Source organism: Gadus chalcogrammus, chromosome 6 (genome assembly GCF_026213295.1).
Source record: "Gadus chalcogrammus isolate NIFS_2021 chromosome 6, NIFS_Gcha_1.0, whole genome shotgun sequence".
Lineage (NCBI taxonomy): Eukaryota > Metazoa > Chordata > Actinopteri > Gadiformes > Gadidae > Gadus > Gadus chalcogrammus.
In genome coordinates this window covers 9,386,511-9,402,138 of record NC_079417.1, presented here as the reverse complement: position 1 = coordinate 9,402,138, position 15,628 = coordinate 9,386,511, and the positions used below count along the sequence as shown (strand labels likewise).

Below are 15,628 nucleotides of genomic sequence, written 5' to 3'. Positions count from 1 at the left end.
TGCGATCATAAATCAGCTCGACTCTGCCCATTGGGTGATGTCAGCTGGGGGGGGGGGGGGGGGGGGGGGCTGACCTTGGCTGCTGGCGTGTTCTAAAGAGAGAAGGAGGTAAGGAGAGGGGAGACAACGCTGCAGAAGGAGAGGGGAGACAACGCTGGAGTGATGGAAAGACAGTTGGAAAGGAAGAAAGAGTAGGAAGATGGACGGAAGGAAAGAAAGGGAGGGAGGGTTGACGGAAGGAAGAGAGGGAAGGAAGGAAGGAAGGGAGGCAGGAAGGGAGCGTGGGTCTGGGGAAGGAAGGGAGGATGGAAGGGATTAAGGAAGGAAGGAAGGAAGGAAGGAAGGAAGGAAGGAAGGAAGGAAGGAAGGAAGGAAGGGAGGATGGGAGGGATTAGGAAGGAAGGAAGGAAGGAAGGAAGGAAGGAAGGAAGGAAGGAAGGAAGGAAGGAAAGAAGGATGGACGGAAGGAAGGGAGGAAGGAAGGAAGGAAAGAAGAAAGGAAGGAAGGAAGGAAGGAAGGAAGGAAGGAAGGAAGGAAGGAAGGAAGGAAGGAAGGAAGGAAGGAAGGAAGGAAGGACTGGGGAAGGAAGGAAGGACTGGGGAAGGAAGGAAGGGAGGGATAGAGGAAGGAAGTGGGAGGGAGGGAGGGAGGGAGGGTGGGAGTGAGGGAGGGAGGGAGGGTGGGAGTGAGGGAGGGAGGGAGAGTGTAGTAGTTGACCGTCATTGTGATGATGTACTACCTGTGTGTTCTTGCCGATACAATAAATGCGTTGATGAGGCACCTCAGGCCGTGAGGTCATCTCTTCTCATACAAACAACTACAAACAATAGGCGGTTGACATCAGTAGAGGAGCCTCACGCACTAGATATGTCCACACGCCCAGTACATGCTTCCCGGGAGGGAGACACACAAACAAACACACTCACAGACAAATGTATGCACGTATCCAAAGCAAAGTATTTATGAGAATAAGGGAATCTTTGCAACATTATTTGCCTAAAATAATTCCCTGCAGCCTTGTTGTAATGTACTTAATGGTCATGTCATACTTGTTTATACGATCTGAAAATCTCTAATGCATCTCCTTTGATTTCTGTTACCCATTACCAGCTTTTCACCTAATTAACACTCTCTCTCACTCTCTCTCACTCTCTCTCCCTCTCTCTCCCTCTCTCTCTCTCTCTCTCTCTCTCTCTCTCTCTCTCTCTCTCTCTCTCTCTCTCTCTCTCTCTCTCTCTCTCTCTCTCTCTCTCTCTCTATCTCTCCCTCTCTATTTTTCTGTCAGATCCGATGGGAAAAGAACATCACATTAGGGGAACCTCCAGGCTTCCTCCATTCCTGGTGGTGGTGAGTGTCACACCAGATCAAACACCCCTTCCATTCACCATCCGATTAACATTTACCATTCAGCCTCAGATTAACATTTGCCATTCACCCTCAGATTAGTATTTACCAATCACAATTAAAATAACGTTTCAAATTCACCCTCAGATTAACATTTACCATCACCCTCAGATTAAAATTTACCATTCACCCTCAGATGACCATGTACCATCACACTCAGATTAACATTTACCATTCAAACTCATATTATGAAAACATAAATGAACACCAAGATCTTTTTTTCTTGAAAGTATACATCTCTGCTCTAGAACTTGGCAATTTGATGCTTACCAAGTTCCATTTGACCAAAAACAATCAATAGATATACAGTCAAATCCCTCAAGTGTCAGCAGCGGACCCTAATTCTTCTCTTGTCTCCCTGCGTCTTCTCTCCATGACCCCGAACCCTGCAGTGTCTTCTGGGACCTGTACTGCGCCGCGCCTGAGCGGAGAGAGACTTGTGAACACTCGAGTGAGGCCAAGGCGTTTCATGACTATGTGAGTTAAGCAAACCAACAATCAAAACAGCGACAAAGTAGTTCCAGCCTCACTTAGCGCGGGAGTTTTGGGGGTTAAAGACCCAATGGAAGCACCCTGCCTCTATCCTACCGACATAATCACTAGCGCTGCTGGGATATGCTCATGTTCCCTGCATTAAGGCAGGATGATTCAACGTACATGGAGGGCTTTTATTTTGAAGTGGGTACACCATGAGCTGCACTTTCCCGTATTGGGGAGGGCTGTTCTTGACCTGTTTTTACATGAGCTGGTGACTAAGAGAGCGGAAGTGTGCCTGCCCTCCTGGGGTGCTGGAGGAGCGAGTTGCAGGGGAGGGGGGGGGGGTCTTTTTTTTATGTTGCTGTTTTCCCCGTGTAGCCCTGAGTCTGACTCATCAGATTTGTCTGCACCGCTGTGGTTTATTGAGACGCATTGTTGAAAGTGCACAGGTCAGAGCTTTTTGCCTCGCCTAGCAGGATTCTCTCTCTCCTTCTCTCTCTCTCTCTCTCTCTCTCTCTCTCTCTCTCTCTCTCTCTCTCTCTCGCTCTCTCTCCTTCTCCCTCCACCAACATCCTCTCTCTCTCTCTCCTCTCCTGCTCCAGATTTGTACTCCTTCGTTGTTTCGTCCCACCATCCCATAGACATGGTGGAGGCTGTTGCCCTTTTTTGTTTTTCTGCAGTAGGTGTGTGTTTGTGTATGAGTGTTTGTGTGCTATGTGTATTTGTGTGTGTGTGTGTGTGTGTGTGTGTGTGTGTGTGTGTGTGTGTGTGTGTGTGTGTGTGTGTGTGTGTGTGTGTGTGTGTGTGTGTGTGTGTGTGTGTGTGTGTGTGTGGGGGTGTGTGTGTGTGTGTGTGTGTTATGTGTATGCATGTGTATGTGTGTGTATGTATGTGTGTGTATATGTGTGTGGGTATGTGTGTGTGTATGCGTATATTTGTGTATGTGCGTGTGTATGTGTGTGCGTGTGCGTGTGTGTATGCATATGCGTGTGTGCGTGTACGTGTGCATGTGTGTGTGGAAGTGCATCACTGTCTTAGTGAGCAAATGCAGCGGCCAGGCTGAGGTTGGGGATGATGAGGATGATGATGATGATGATGATGATGATGATGATGATGATGATGATGATGATGATGATGATGAGAGTGATGAATGGGCACTCTGGGAAGGCGGCCGTAGAGTGATGATGTCATCCTCGCTCTGGGAAGGGTGCTGGAGGGCGGCGTGACCTCAGCTTGAGAGAGAGAGAGAGAGAGAGAGAGGGGGGGAGAGAGAGAGAGAGAGAGAGAGAGGGGGAGAGGGGGAGAGAGAGAGAGAGAGAGAGAGAGAGAGAGAGAGAGAGAGAGAGAGAGAGAGAGAGAGAGAGAGAGATGCAAAAACAGCACAAAAAATCAGAGGCGAATAATCATTTGGAGACAAAGGATAGAGAGAGACAATCAAAATAATGGAAGTGGATAATAAAGATGAGCAAAGAAAAGTGGGAGCCGGCTGGAATCACAAACATCCAATGGAGTGAAATGGAGCTAAAACAGGATTGTTTCTTTTGTTCTCTTATCACTTCTACTGAAACAACAATCCAAACAAGGGAATTGTGAATAATGATGGCTTCTTACAAAAAAAACAGTGAAGTTCTAGCTTTCCATGTTAAAAATAAATACCTTCAGATGAGGTTTTAATGTGACCAGCAAGGGGCATCCTTAACACCTGATTTCTTTCAGGAGTTGTAATCAGTGAATCATAATTAGCCCCTATTGTTAATAAACTGGGGTCACTTTCAATCAGGGACTTCAATGCCAATGTTCTTCTCCATTCATCCAATCAGAATGACTCCCCTGTCATATCTCCTGTTCCATTACAATTAAATGAATTAAACGACAACAGTTTGCAAATGTTGTAGTGAGGAAAAAAAAAATCATAATAACTTAAATTGTTTCTTCTCCCAAGCTTCTGACTTTGGGAGCAACGGAGATTCTAATCAGAGGTTTTGATGGTAATTACTTTCAGCTAGATAATTACGGAGTACGGGTGTGATGAATGCGGGGGGGGGGGGGGGGGCGAGGGAGCACAGACTATCTTTGTCTCTTAAACACGATAATTGATAAGATCAGAGGAGAAGCATCTTACTCCCTTTGTCCCTCCATCTCGATGTGAGCTGCAACCATGTGTATTTGCTCAGCATAATTGTAGGTGTTCACTATGCTATGTTTTTAAAGCCTGTGTCCATAGTGTAAATATATCTGCTGCATATTCAGGTCTGGCTGTGAGATCTCAGTGTACAGTGTGCCTGTTGAAGTTAATAATGTTAAGATGGATGGAAAGAGAAATCTGATGAATTAAGTGAAGAAGGAACCAAGGTTATTGATTTTCATACTAGCCCTTCCAGACATAAGAAAGCCCATTTACACTTCTGTTAAGTGCTTTGGCTATTGTGTTCTCGTCACTAAACAAGTGATTATTCCATTTGCGTGGAGCCATAGAAAAACAAGCAATTCTTTGTGTCTCATCTCATATCTCTCACAAAGATATCGATCGACGTGAAACGATTGAAATCCTGCCTATTATTGTGATTTTGAATGCTTAATCAAATATAAGCTTATTGTACGTTTGACAAAGTACATGTAGTATTTTCACAATTATGGTTAGTAGACCTGGCAAAAGATGTGTTTACTGACTGTACACCGACAAAAAGGAGCTTTATTAGACATATTTTCTTTACCCTCTGAACAGCCCTCCACATGTTATGCTGATGAGCCCTTGCCATATAATAGCCTTGAATGCATTAAGTACCATGTTTTTCAGCTGGATATGCAGTACTGTGTAATTACACATGGATGCTTACATATAAAATTGGCTCCTAATTGCCTAGACCGAAGGTTACAAAATGTGTATTCGTAAGACCCCCGCGTTAAGTACCGTACAAGGTGGAAATTTACAATTTATGACACTTCATTCACTTTCCCCACCAGTTTCCCCACTGTTCTCTTATGTGTGATATTGTACGCACTTAATGTACTTCCATGTAATTGTTTTTGGATTGGATTATCTGATTATGATTGAGAATTAAAAATATAATTATAAAATGCATATTTTTAATAGCAATACAATTAAAAAAATATGGAAGCCAGGAAGAATTATAGTCAGAAGATTGAATTTCACCTCACGCTAACACAATCTGGACTTCCACAATCAGAATTGATTATCAAAACTTTTGATAACCCTTTCTAACTTTTTTTTCTCAAAACCAACTAGAAAGAAAGAAATCAAGTTGGTTGCTGAGATCAGGGACGTCCTTAGTGGGGGGTAAATTAGGATGATTCCAGGGGCGCAGAAATTACGGGGGCGCCCCAGAGGACACTGGTGGTATTATTAAAACTATATGCAAAAAAAACAAGAGAAAAAAATCTAATTAAGGTGGTTTGTTTCGTTGTTTTGTTGTGGTTTGTTTCTACTTCTTTTTACAAAATCATTAGAAAGTCTTCTCCCTATTATCACCCCTCTCATTTGTCATTATTTGGTACAGCCCAAGTCTTGCGCTACTGCAGAGCAAAGTAGCAGCCAGGCAGATCATTGTGAAGCAAGTGCAGACTGCTAGTGTCTTAAACTAGCAGTCTAAAGTCTGTTTGTGTGTATCCCGGTCGCTGAAATTAAGAAATCAGGTTGTCAGGGGAGGAAAGAGAGGAAAGAGAGAGAGAGAGAGAGGAAAGAGCTCAAAGCGGTCGAAAGTTCGTCACCCAGTTTTTTACCAAGGAAGGTTTATCCCTCCCTCTACACTTTCCCAACAACCTGATAACAAGCCTAGCCTAGCAGCTAGCGCTACTGTAGCTAAAATAATTACAGCCTGCACTGGATGATAAAACTGAAAAGATTGTTTGTATTACCATTCACATGATATCCAATTTACAAAAAGCCTACATGATTTTTACAAGTCGAGCAGACTATTTAATGTCTCCCGTATGCAGGCGTTGGCAAGCAACGTGGCCATAGCGTCTTCATAGGGTCAACGTCTTTCCTAGGTGTAAATTAATGCTGCTATCCATTTGGATGTACGAAGTGGTAAAGTCGCAAATCTCCCAGCTTTATTGCGGCATTTCACTGAGGCACGCCCCCTTTCGGTCGTAGTATCTCGTCGCTTTCAAAGTAGAGCGAGCAGATCTGTACAACTAGCAAAGAAGATGGCTGCGCCCATAGTCAATGGGGATTGAGCTGTATTTTCTTTGTATTTGTACCACGTTGGGGGTTGTAATGTCGAAATTTTAAATCCTCTTACACACTTGCTTTCATTGCTGCTTTAATCCGGTCACCAATTTATGGTCTTGCTTTGCGTGAAATTCAATGTAAAGTTGTGTTTTCAAGCTGGTTTGCTAAAGAGGCTATGTTGCTAATGATGACTAGCCCGCTACTACCCCTCGTGGCTCGACAGAAACACGACAGCACTTGTTGAAATTAAAATTGGCGAAAATGGCAAAATATTATTTCAAAGTAAAAGGCTTGCAATGTTAATGTTTCTGTAAAGGCTGGCAACCATTATACACTGGATTATTTCTTTTTTCCAAAATAGTTTTCTTCTCAAACTCGTCGGACACAAATAGCAAACTGGAAGGCTGGAGCAAGGGAAATACGTCACGTTCTCGCTGAAGCTGGTCGTTCGTACCAGCCTACCATCCAAATGGATAGCAGCATAACCTACACCCTCCAGCCAATGAGAATCGAGTATTCACCCAGACCATGGAGATAATGCAATGATTAACATTCCATACTGCTTGCCAGCATGATAATAACATTTATGTAAACAGATTTTGAATATTTTGATTGGCTGCATTACAATATTAGCAGACATTAAACCAAGGGTACCTACATTTTAGCTGACTTTTTAGTTTTAAGTCAGCTAAAATTACAAGTAGTCTACCCTTAGATTAATAGCTGCTATTTATTGTAGGCTAATGCAGCAAATCAAAACATACAAATACATATTTAGTCATGCCCAGCTCAATCCAATCAAATAGACTGTTGACAACATTGTTTAATATGCTCAGATAATTATGAGAAATATTCTGAATTATATGATGTATCTTAGAGTCAGGGCCCTCTTCAAGCCATGATGAACCCACAGAAGAAACCAGTGAGGTTGAAATAGAAGAAGGGGAGAAGGAGGACAGTCTAAGTAGAAGCAGCACTGTCACCGTTTTTTTTAGCTTATTTCTGTCTATAGTAACTACAAGCCAGGTAAATGTGTAACTAAATACTAACTAACTATCTAGTGTACAAAGTAGCCTAGGTAAGTAGGTAGGTTTATCATGTTATTCAGTTGTTATTCATTTTCTTCTGATGATAATGACTACCCAATTTCGACCCAGTATTACCCAATATTTACTGATGATAAAATGTGAATGAATATATAACATAAAAAATGTAGGCTATATATAATATATATATATATTAAATATATATATTGTTGGGGGGGGCTCCATAACTGAATTCTGTCAGGGGGCCCAGAATTCCTAGGGACGTCCCTGGCTGAGATCATTCCTCTTTAAACAAGGTGTGACTGGTTGTTATAAAAGTCACGCAGATACGCCCGCTGTAATGAAAGCACAAACAATAACAGGATCAGGCCATAATGTTGAGCTTATTCAAGTTCAACCAGAAACAGTACGGACATGCCGCTGAATATTCGAAGAGCTGAGAAGAACAGGCCGTATCTCTCCCGAACGGACAGACCTCCCCGTCTCACATGAGTGGGTCCTACCCTTATGACTCAGTCACTGATGTATGGAGATATATTCACATCAGTCCGTTTCACACAAGTGCACATGCCCTCAGTGTGCTCTGCACAAGGCAAAGTGACATACATATGCATGCTTCACATCGCGTCACATGCGCTCTTGCAGGACCGTACAAATCTGCACATGCACTTTAACACGTAGAACGATCCTCGGTAATGGAGGGTGCGCTGGCGTCTTGCTTTTGACATTTACTCAGTCATAACACTTGGGTTATCCTTGGGTTCAACTGGAACACTTGGGTTATCCTCGGCTTGAACTGGAAATGCCACTTAGCTGATAAGAACACAATTGATGCAATTCAATCCGAACTCTGTGTGCTCGACATAAACGTCGGACTTACACTTTGGATAGACCATTCCGGTCTGTTGGAAAGATGATGAAAACTGCTTCTCTTTCAAGTGATACATGTTGCTTTCATTTAAGATGAGTTGCTTCGCAGAATGTGTAAATGTTTATAATATAAAAAAAAAAATCTCAATGTTCAGGAAGTGACTCTGGATAAAGTTCACAAAGTTTATGCTCTGCAGCCTATAGAGCACATCCAGATGTTAATACTCATATTTATTTTAAACATCTGCCCCCCCCCCCAATTTCCATCTTGTGTTTCGGAAATGACTGGAGGTGTGACATTGTTTGCATTTTTCGTTTTCACTCAAAAATGTAGGCCTACCCGCAGATACATCTAACCACACACATTTAATGAAAATATAACAGTAAGTAAATGGATGCCAACCGAAGGGGTTCTTTAAGCACAATCGTATTAGGAGGGCCAGACCTTTTAGCTAAGGGGAGTTAAAGATATATCATATAGCATTACACTTCACTGCACTTCACTGTTGCATGAATAACGGGGATGGTAGGAATGTTGAACTGGAGAAACAGGAATATAGTTAACAACCATGTGAGAAAGAGTTTCCTTGATGCACAATGTTGTTGGTAAAAAGCATATTTTCACTTAAAAACAATAGCACAACAGTTGATTCACTTGCACAACTCGAGCCTCCCTCCAGTCTAGAACTCTGGCCCTCTTAAGGAGCACCAGAATGGGTGTGGCTCAATTAACCTATGAGCCACAGCTGCAGACTATTACGGCCAGACAGGAACATGTGCATCTTTTAAAACATGGTTTAACACAGTGAAGATGCAATTCACATCTCCACAAACCAGTCATTCTTCCTGTAGTCAGATGCTCAAGAAATCACTCGAAAACCAAACACTTTAAAGTAATCTATGCAAAAAACACAAATAACGTTGATATTATTGACAAGTCAAGTCCAGCTGCCAAGATTGAAACACATCCTGGGCCACAAAGAAATATATATTTGTGTGCGCATCTTTGAGTTAAGGGACAAAGCTTCTTCCTTATGAATCTCTGAAGAGTTTTGTGAGATCCTGAGATTGTGTTAAACTGCAGCGCTCATAAAACAATTAACGGTTAACTGTATAGGCTTTGAGACTCAAAAGGTTCAGAGCAAAAATACCTAAATGTGTTTTGGGTCGATTTATTTTGCTGACAAGAAGCAATCACTTCATCCTCCGAAAGAGCAAGCGGTTGAGGGGGATTCTAGCAGTGAATTGAAAAGACCAACACCATCATGCTGGGTTTAAGCGCCGCCTACTCGAAAGGCAATTTCCAAAAGGTGCTTTATTTGTTATGTCCTGCCTTGGGAGAATAGGTTGCAGCTAGTTGGGGAGAGCTGGGATGAGATGTGTGCTCGAAAAGGTCAGCACAAGAAATGAGGTGACTAGCATGAGCCTTGTTGATCTATTAAAAAATGTAGTCATTTTTATATACGTAATTTAACATTCATCGTTAAATTACGCCGATGAAAAGCCAACTCGTCCAAAGAATCCTTAGCTAATGCTACTGGGATTGAAACCCCAATCTACACAAACCCCTGAACCCCACCTGCTCCTGAAGGACATGTCCCTGAAATGTCCTTCATGGTGGTAAAGGGTAACACTGAGGCTGCAAATGGTCCCACCTCTGTGGACATATTGATATGCTGCCTGAAAAACCCTGTTCAAGCCAGCTCCTCTCTTCCTCCTCCACAACCTCTGATCATGAGCGAAAGCCAGGGGCAGAGACACACACACACACACACACACACACACACACACACACACACACACACACACACACACACACACAGACACAGACACAGACACACACACACACACATACAGACACAGACACACACACACAGACACACACACACAGACACACACACACACACACACACACACACACACACACACACACACACACACACACACACACAGACACACACACACACACACGCTGCACCAACATTCGTCTTCCAACATTATAATAAAATAATTTTGTGATTCTCCCATAAAAGTAGATTTTTATTAGCAGAGAGATTGGCTTGTTAGCTCCTTTGAGTGAAGCCAGTGTTTGCCTGTGGAGACATCGCAGAGGAAACCCACTCTGGGCAACAAAAGTGCATAACATAAATATAATGATGTTTATTTCTCATATGCAGTCAAATCAGATCTGTGATAAGAATGCGGAACAGCTTGATTAAAGAATAAAAAGTACTACTGTACTACAGACAGAATGACCAGAGCCCGTCGTCACCGAGGTGATAGGACAGTGGTATGATGTATCCCCCATATATTTTGGAGATGTGTGTGCATTGAGAAAGTAGAGTTTGGAGGCGAGGAGGTATGGACAACACCATTCCAGCCCCTGGAATTGTAGCTAACAAGCTTATTTCAACCGGTTGATAAGGGATGGGGGTTGCTGAGACCCCCAGTCTGTTTCCAGGGTAACGGAGTACTTTGTCCTCTCAATACTCCTCCCTCATTTACTCTCTCTCCCTCTCCGTGCCTCTCTCCCTCGCTCATTTACTCTGTCTCCCTCCATCTGTCTCCCTCCATCTCTCTCCCTCCATCTCCATCTCTCTCATTTACTTTCTCTCCCTCTCTTTGCCGCTCTCCCTCTCTCATTTACTCTCTCACCCTTTCTCTCCCTATCAATCATTTATTCTTCCACTACCTCCATCTATTTCTCTCTCTCTCTCCCTCTCTCATTTACTCTCCCTTCCACTCCCTCCATCTCTTCCTACTTCTCTCATTTACTCTCTCCCGCTTCCGTCTCCCTCCCTCTACCTCTTTCATTAACTATCTCTTCCTCCCTCTCTCCCTCTCTCCCTCCCCCTTCCGTCTCTCTCTCTCTCTCCCCCTTTCATTTATTCTCTCTCCCTCTCTCTATGTCTCTCTTTTCTCGGGGTTGCCGAGGAGAGAGATGGGTTGGGGAGTCACTGTAACATCATTGCCATGGCAATGGAAGGAAAAGTGGAGCGAGAGTTAGGCAGAGAGAGCAGAGGAGAAAAACAGGAGCTTCAGTCTGGAAGAATAAAAATACAGACAGCGCTCAAATGTTATTTTGGTGATACTCAGCAAAATAAATTCCTTCTGTAAGTGGGCCCATTTTAATAGGCCTCCTACATCTGCTATTACTCTGTCTGTCTGTCGGTCCGTCCATCCGTCCGTCCCTCTCTCTCTCTCTCTCTCTCTCTCTCTCTCTCTCTCTCTCTCTCTCTCTCTCTCTCTCTCTCTCTGTCTCTCTCTGTCTCTCTCTCTCTCTCTCTCTCTCTCTCTCTCTCTCTCTCTCTCTCTCTTTCTCCTCTTCACCTCTCACTCTCTCTTCTACCCCATGGCTTTGGCCAGCTTTGAGGTCACAGAGATCGCTACAAACAAATCGACCCTATAAAATGGTCAAATGTAAATAAATGTAAATGGACTGCAATTATATTGCGCTTTTTCTAACCATTCGCCACCCAAATCGCTTTACAATATTGCCTCACAATCACCATTTACGCATACATTCACACACCGACGGCGGAGTCAACCAGTCAAGAGTTGACAACCCGTCAACGACCCCATGGAAGAATAAAATGGTCTTAGCTCAACCATAAACGTGTTAAAAAGGCATCAATATTAATGTTAACAAAGTAATCCTCCAGGGAAGAACCCCCCAAGGACCTGCAGGTAGTAATTTGGACCGTAATATTGAATTAGTGTGTGTATAAAGGGTCAATATTGTATTGTCCATAAATGCAGTAAAAATAAATGGTCCTCACTCATTTTTAAACCCTCTATGGCTCTGTTCAACCCTCTTCTTCTCCTTCTCTCTCTCTCTCTCTCTCTCTCTCTCTCTCTCTCTCTCTCTCTCTCTCTCTCTCTCTCTTTCCCTCTCTCACCTCTCTCTCCCTCCCCCTCTCTCTCTCATCTCTCCCTCCCTTTCTCTCTCACTCACCTCTCTCTCTCTCTCTCTCTCTCTCTCTCTCTCTCTCTCTCTCTCTCCTCTCCCTCCCCCTCTCTCTCTCTCTCTCTCTCTCTCTCTTTCCCCCCTCCCTCCCTCCCTCCCTCCCTCCCTCCCTCTCCCTCTACCTCCCTGGCCTGTTGCACCCGCAGCTCCTGTAAAGTGTCTCTGAGGAGTGTGTTTGTGTTTTCCGCTGGCGTAGCACATGTGTGTCTGGTCATGCCGGGGTGGTGTGGTTGTGCTGTCATGTGGACATCAACGCCAAGGTGGCGCCTGGCAACCCCACAGCGGACCCCTGGCGGTCATGACGAGGTTGTGTGTGTGTGGAGGGGAGGGGGGGGGGGGGGAGGGAGTAACAGTTGAGTTTAGAACCAGAGGGGATGGTTTAAACAAGAAGTTTAAATCAAGATGCAACTTCAAATGGCAGCAAACGACAACTCACTGGATTACAAGCTCTCCTTTGTTCCCCTGGCCTCTTCTTGTCGTTCTGTTACATGGCCTCTTACAAGAACAACAACGTTAAACAGCGTCTGTAAAGCTCTTCTGAAGGCGCCACAGGGCAACATTTTGTTCTTTAAAAAGAACGTACTGCACGACATGTAGTGAAGAAGGATTAAGTCGCTTGTATAATGTACGTATAAAGTAGAGTACAGTTCCGTAGAAACCTTTCAGGATCAAAGCGGGTCTATCCTTCGATCTGCCGGATATAAAAGGAGCCCATTTGTAACCGCAGTATGATCCCTCCTTCGTCTCGAGATGTGGCTTTCAAAGCCTGTCTGTGGTGGTAAAGCATGCGAGCGCAGCCTTTCCCCCTGTTCACTTCATCTCTCCTTATCTCCTCTGGTGCCAGCGAACCGAGCCAGATAAGGGGGTAGTCACGGAGCCCTAGTGCTCAAAGTGACTGTCATGTACATCCATGTAAATCTGTGTGCGTGAGTGTGTGTGAGTGTGCGTGTGTGTGCGTGTGTGTGCGTGTGCGTGCGTGTGTGTGCGTGTGTGTGTGTGCTTGTGTGTGTATGTGTGTGTGTGTGTGTCAGTGTGTGTGTGTTTGTGTCAGAGTGTGTGTGTGTATGTGTGTGCATGTGTGTCTCTCACACAGCTCCACATGTTACTTCTTCTGTGCTCGATAAATGAGTTGGAGTAAAGAGCTTATACAGAAAATTGGCCGATGCCACAAAACCTCTTACATCTTCTTTATTCTTCTAATATAAGGCGAAGATGTATTGAAACATTGAGAAACACAGACACAGTTTAACATTAGATTGTATAGTAGTAACAAGAAGAACTGATCATATATCTTATTATAGTGTAACGATCACTGGTCTTTGGTAATGACCAGTTAACAAAGTACCAACTAAACGAGTGAGTATCCAGTTAGTATATATCCTGATCATACCTAAGTGGATTGGACTTTGGTATCAGTGGTGTGTGAATATATAGTTGCATTATAAGGCAACACCTTTTTTTTGAATGATAACAACACACCCAGAGGGTCTAGCACCTCTCACCCCAGAGCCCTGGACTCGTGAGCTCCTGAACCAATAACCACCCCCCCCCCCCCCCCGCCCCAACAACCAACCCACTCACAAGTGCAAAATTATAAAATAACTAGTGCTCATGTGAGTGAAATAATATTATTTTTAGTTTAAATATGTATATATATATATATATGGTAGATAGATCAATTTATTTTCATTATGATAAATTTTTTTAAGGCTGCAAAGTGGGGTGAATTGCTGCAGAACTAAGTTGCATTGTGTTTTACTGTGCAATGACCATAAAACCGTCTCAAATCTAGACGAGCATCGCACTCTGCGACCCTCTTGGCTCGATGGCAATCAGCCGTAATGACATACGAGAGGGTATCTAACGGTTGAATAAAGTACTGAAGCCTTCGTGGGCCGTGGAGTATGTTAACCGGGAGGACATTACAAGTGGACACAGACTTACTATAGTCCTTACCATAATTTCTCCTCCAGTTCCCTGCATTTTTCTGCATTTGCACTATTACACAGAGATAACAGCTCCTTCTGTAGAGCAGGGGCCACCCGGATCAGTGCTGATGTGGACCATAAGCCCACACAGATGGACATTAGGCACAGTCCTTTAGCGTGTTGTGAGCATGGGCGGCAGCTGTGAAAAGCGTCAGTGTTATTCGCGAGCGGACAGACACATATGGGGTTGCCATATTCTGTCAGGGGCTGAGGCTAGCTAGTGTCACAGGGTGTTATTAAGCCTATCTACCTCAACACTGAACATTTAAAGTTTGGATGTGGGCTGGAGCAGTGTGAAGCGTGACCAAACACACTCTGGTCGCCAAGGGAACCATACTGTGAATAATACATGTGTTTAAAAGCAGAGGGCACGCCGATCACTGTCGTCAGCCAGGCAGAGATGGGCTGTGCTTGATTCTGACCCCAGCTCGGCTGTCTGTGTTTGTCCGTCTGTCTCATGTTTACCACACATCTGTATGTCATCATGCTATTCACGTGCACTTTTACAAGAAACAAAGAGTTTAGAGGACAGAGTCAGTCAAAACACACCACGGAAATCCTCTTGGAAATGTCATAGCATCTTTGTTCTGGTGCTGGGAGTGAAGTGTGTCCGTGTGCATGTGTGTGTGTGTGTGTGTGTGTGTGTGTGTGTGTGTGTGTGTGTGTGTGTGTGTGTGTGTGTGTGTGTGTGTGTGTGTGTGTGTGTGTGTGTGTGTGTGTGTGTGTGTGTGTGTGTGTGTGTGTGTGTGGTTGTGTGTATTTTATGAAGTAGGGCAACTTCTCTTCTTTCCATTTCCTCCGCTCTCGTTCAGGAAGTGGACTAATGGCCGCCGAGAGGATGGGGGGGGGGGGGAGAAGGAGAAGAGGTCTGCAGTTCCTTCCTGTGTGTGTCAGTTGTACTTCCTGTTTTAAATGGGCTTGAGCTCGGGATACCATCATTAAACATCATTAAATGTTCGTCATATTTCCTTAAATGATATAATATCAGACAAACTGCATGTGTATTGTTCACTAATCAGTGTTTTCAAATGGACATTGTTTGACAAAAGTCATTTAGATTAGAATTCGATTCAAAATAGATTAAAAAGGAAAATAAAATAGGGGGAAAGACTGATAGGTGGGGATAAAAAAAAGAGCATTGTTCCTCTGAGGCTGAAGCTGTGGGGAGGGGAGAAGGGAGGAACAGGAAGAGTGGAGTGTGTGTGAGAGTGAAGAGATCCAGACAGAGACAGCCTGTTACCATTCTGCTCACGCTCCTCTGAGGCCCTCTGGAGTAATGAATGAAGATAAGACACACTGACACACACACACACACACACGCACAAGCACACAGACACACACACACACACACACACACACGCACGCACGCACAACGACACACTCGCACACGCTGGAGAACCAATGTACACAGATGTATACATACAAACATACATACTTATGATGACTCCCGCACATCCGCGACATGACATGCGTTTTTTTTTCCATACCGCATAATATAACTGTCCGTTGTTATGACGAATACTGTGGCAAAGTCTATCTGTTAAACCTCGTTCCAGCTGGTTGTCAGTTGAGGATCTTTTTGTCAGTTCAAATGTATAAAGTAGAAGACAATTTGCAATCACGGAGACGATTGAAATCACTATTACTAATCTATTCTCCCATAATATCAAAATAAAATGA

General features: G+C 43.9%; 1 protein-coding gene across 2 annotated transcripts in view; it reads left to right on the top strand.

The window, feature by feature from the left end:
- Positions 1–15,628, top strand: part of ssbp2a (single stranded DNA binding protein 2a) — a 49,916-nt gene that overhangs the window by 23,608 nt on the left and 10,680 nt on the right. For both annotated transcript variants that reach the window (XM_056592287.1, XM_056592286.1), the window contains exons 3-4: positions 1,287–1,348; positions 1,798–1,882. In XM_056592287.1, the coding sequence (XP_056448262.1) occupies positions 1,287–1,348; positions 1,798–1,882 (147 nt within the window). The remainder of the gene's footprint in view (positions 1–1,286; positions 1,349–1,797; positions 1,883–15,628) is intronic.